At 48.9% G+C, this 3,355-nt stretch overlaps 1 protein-coding gene across 1 annotated transcript in view; it reads left to right on the forward strand.

The window, feature by feature from the left end:
* The first annotated feature begins 591 nt into the window (after nt 1-591).
* pgk1 (phosphoglycerate kinase 1) overlaps nt 592-3,355 on the forward strand; it is a 15,411-nt gene continuing 12,647 nt past the window's right edge. The window contains exon 1 of the mRNA XM_032534682.1: nt 592-1,258. Coding sequence (XP_032390573.1) covers nt 1,194-1,258 — 65 coding nt within the window. The 5' untranslated portion in view covers nt 592-1,193. The remainder of the gene's footprint in view (nt 1,259-3,355) is intronic.

The raw sequence follows: 3,355 nt of genomic DNA on the forward strand, positions 1-3,355 counted from the left end.
TATAAATAAAGAAATATAAGGAGTGTGAATATGTACGGTAATTACATAGTCAAAGGAATGGTATTATACAGTATTTACATAATTAACTATTAAGGAATTGCAATGGTGAAAAGTAATAAGTGTAGCAATTGTGTATTGCACACATTTCAGACAGATAATACAGATAATATTGTCCAGTTTCAACCTCTCTAAGTGTGTAGGTGTCTGACACTTAGAGGGAGGAGTTATAAAGTTTGTTGAAGGACCTCAGCCTCTTCAGAAAGTAGAGACGGCTTTGGCCCTTCCTGTAGAGGGCTTGATGGTTCTTGGCCCAGTCCAGTTTATTGTCCAAGTGCACTCCCGGGTATTTGTAGTCCTCCACAATGTCCACACTGACCCCCTGGATGGACACAGGGCTCACTGCTGCCTTGGCTCTCCTTAGATCCACCACCAGCTCCTTGGTCTTTGTCACGTTGAGCTGGAGATGGTTCTGCTCACTCCATGTGACAAAGTCCCCCCCCCCCCCCCCCCCCCCCCCACCCCCCCCCCCCCCCCCCCCCTGCCCCCCCCCCAACCCCCACCCCCCCCCCCCCCCCCCCCCCCCCCCCCCCCCCCCACAGCTCTGTCCTCAGCCTCGTCCCCCTCGCTGACACATCCAACCACAGCAGAGTCATCAGAAAACTTCTGAAGATGGCAGTTTTCTGATTTAAGATGCTTCACAAATCCTATGGTGTTGTCGGTCTAGTCAGGTGAAGAAGGAAAAGTAGTGTAGTAAACTGCAACATATCGTATAAACAGGTTTTGATGTTAGAAGTACCTATAAAAGTCAAATGTAGGTGAGTAAAAAGTACAATTTTTGTATCTGAGATGTAGTGAAGTATAAAGTATCAGAAAATAGAAACACCTTTCCCATCATTGAGCTGATGAAAGTCTTCTGGAGGAGCCACAATCCAATCAAAATAGTCTTCACAGCAAAATGTGAGAGAAACGTCGGAGAACAGACAGCAACCACATCCAATCGAATACAAGGCTGTCATCCCGCTGTAGCCAATCAGCAGCGGGGCGGGGGGCGGGCTCTGCAACTGTCGCCGCCCTGTCGTCATCCCTCTGCGCCGCATTTAAGGTCACTGCTGTCACTCGGTAGCTAACCAGCCCAAGGAAGCGGAGGAGTACCAGCGAAGGAAGACCCAGGAAAGACCCAGAACCGTGTCAACATGTCTCTGTCTAACAAACTCACCATGGACAAGGTGGACGTCAAGGGGAAGCGGGTCATTATGAGGTAAGCGGATATCGCCTAGCTGCCCTAGCCAAAGCGGAAATTGGATTAGTCAACGTTTGCTAAACTAGCTAAACGGTCCCTGACATTTCGGAGGTTCTCCGCTCTGCAAACCTTTAAATCACGTGACAAACTGCGTGGTGTTCTCACGGTGACGCCACACTGACGGTCAACCGTGTTACTTGCTGGCTGTCACGTTTGGGCCCGTGCATGTGAACAGTACGTGCCCGTGGGGAGATGCTGCATGGGTGCAACCTGCTGCATGGGTGCAACCTGCTGCATGGGTGCAACCTGCTGCATGGGTGCAACCTGCTGCATGGGTGCAACCTGGGGGTGGCAGTAGCTCAGTCCGTAGGGAGTTGGGAACCGGAGGGTCACTGGTTCAAGTCCCCGTATGGACCAAAAAGTACGGAGTGTGGATTGGTGGCTGGAGAGATGCCACTTCACCTCCTGGGCACTGCCAGGTGCTCTTGAGCAAGGCACAGTACCCCCCCCCCCCCCCCCCAACCGCTCAGGGCGCTGGTTCGGCTGGCAGCCCACTCACTCTGACATCTCTCCATTAGTGCATGTACAGATCCTGAGCATGTGTGTGTAGTTCAGGACTGTGTGTGATTACTAGCAAAGTGTGGACACAGAGTGTAAATTGTAATTTCCCCATTGGGGATCAATAAACAGATTAAAATTAAATTTAACCTGCTGCATGGGTGCCACCTGCTGCATGGGTGCAACCTGCTGCATGGGTGCAACCTGCTGCATGGGTGCAACGATGTAACCGCCTACGTCCGGCATGCAACGTTAGTTAGCTAGTAGGGTGGGGGGATTTTATGGGGAATTTGGGACACTAAACTGCACGTATACCTATTTTAGCAAAGCTTCTTTTGCTCTTTTCTTGCGTGATGTTATTACTGAGTGCGATGGCCGTAGACGATGGAAATGCACTTGAAACCAACACCCTCTGGAAATGTCAGAGGGCCATTTTGGTTTGGCTCAGTGATGCAATGCCAGGCCGCATAGGACAAGGTTCACCGGCAGCAGCAGCCTCCAGTTCACACTGCTCACTGTTGAAAGGTCAAACTCACTCCGTGTTGAGTTAGTCTCCGTGTAGAGACGAACAATTATACAAAAAGTTACTTCATATCGCAGCCAGGGCCTGTCGCAGCATGCTGTGTATGTTTTAGGAACTTCTAGATGGGGAGGCGTTTTCTCAGCTGCTGGGCCAGATTTTTAAAAAGGAAGAAGGCGGGATGTAGCTGTAGAGACCCGGAGGTGTCTGACAGAAAGCTGTTCACACGCCAAATCCAACAGAGGCAGTGAACTGACTTCCTGGAGAGGCATCACACCGGCTCAGCCGTCAATGGAACAGCATTAAACACATGTGGTTTCTGCAGCACAACAGGACTAAAGTTGAAAAAACTAATCTTATTGGTTGAGTTAATCACAAAAAATGGAGCCGAAACAGGTTTTCTTTTTCTGTCCGAAGCCCAGACACATTAAGCCCAATAATACCCAATAGCTGTCTACGTCAGAAGGAACAAATGAACGTAATAACTTTTGGGATCATAGATTTGCCGTTAACTAACCCAGCAAGAGCTGCAAAGATGAATTGATTTGTCAACTATTGTATGTATGAGTAATTGTTTTTTTGGGGGGGGGTAAAACTTCACTGATTCCAGCTCCTTAAATGTGACTATGTTCTAGTTTCTTCTCTCCTCTGTGGCAGTAAACTGAAATCTTTTGAGTTGTGGACAAAACGAGACATTTAAGGACGTTGTCTTGGGCTTTTGGGACCCACCGATCCACGTTTTATTGACCAAAACAACTGATCCGTTAATCGAGAAAACAATCTACAGATTAATCGACTATGAAAACAATCGTTAAAGTTATTTCAACGTTTAAATCATCCGCTGAGCTTGTTTGTGCAGCTCTGCCTCCGACTAATCTGTGAGTCAAGTGTGTTCTTGTTTAAACGATGCAGCAACAGATGAAGGTAGAGAGCGGAAAACTACTGCGGTTGTTGGATGGCACGGGAGCTTCGGAGCCACTGAATCGCTGACTGTCGGGGTTCAGGATAAAGACAATGAGTTGGGGGGGGGGGGGGGG

Source organism: Etheostoma spectabile, chromosome 13 (assembly GCF_008692095.1).
Source record: "Etheostoma spectabile isolate EspeVRDwgs_2016 chromosome 13, UIUC_Espe_1.0, whole genome shotgun sequence".
NCBI classification, from domain to species: Eukaryota; Metazoa; Chordata; class Actinopteri; order Perciformes; family Percidae; genus Etheostoma; species Etheostoma spectabile.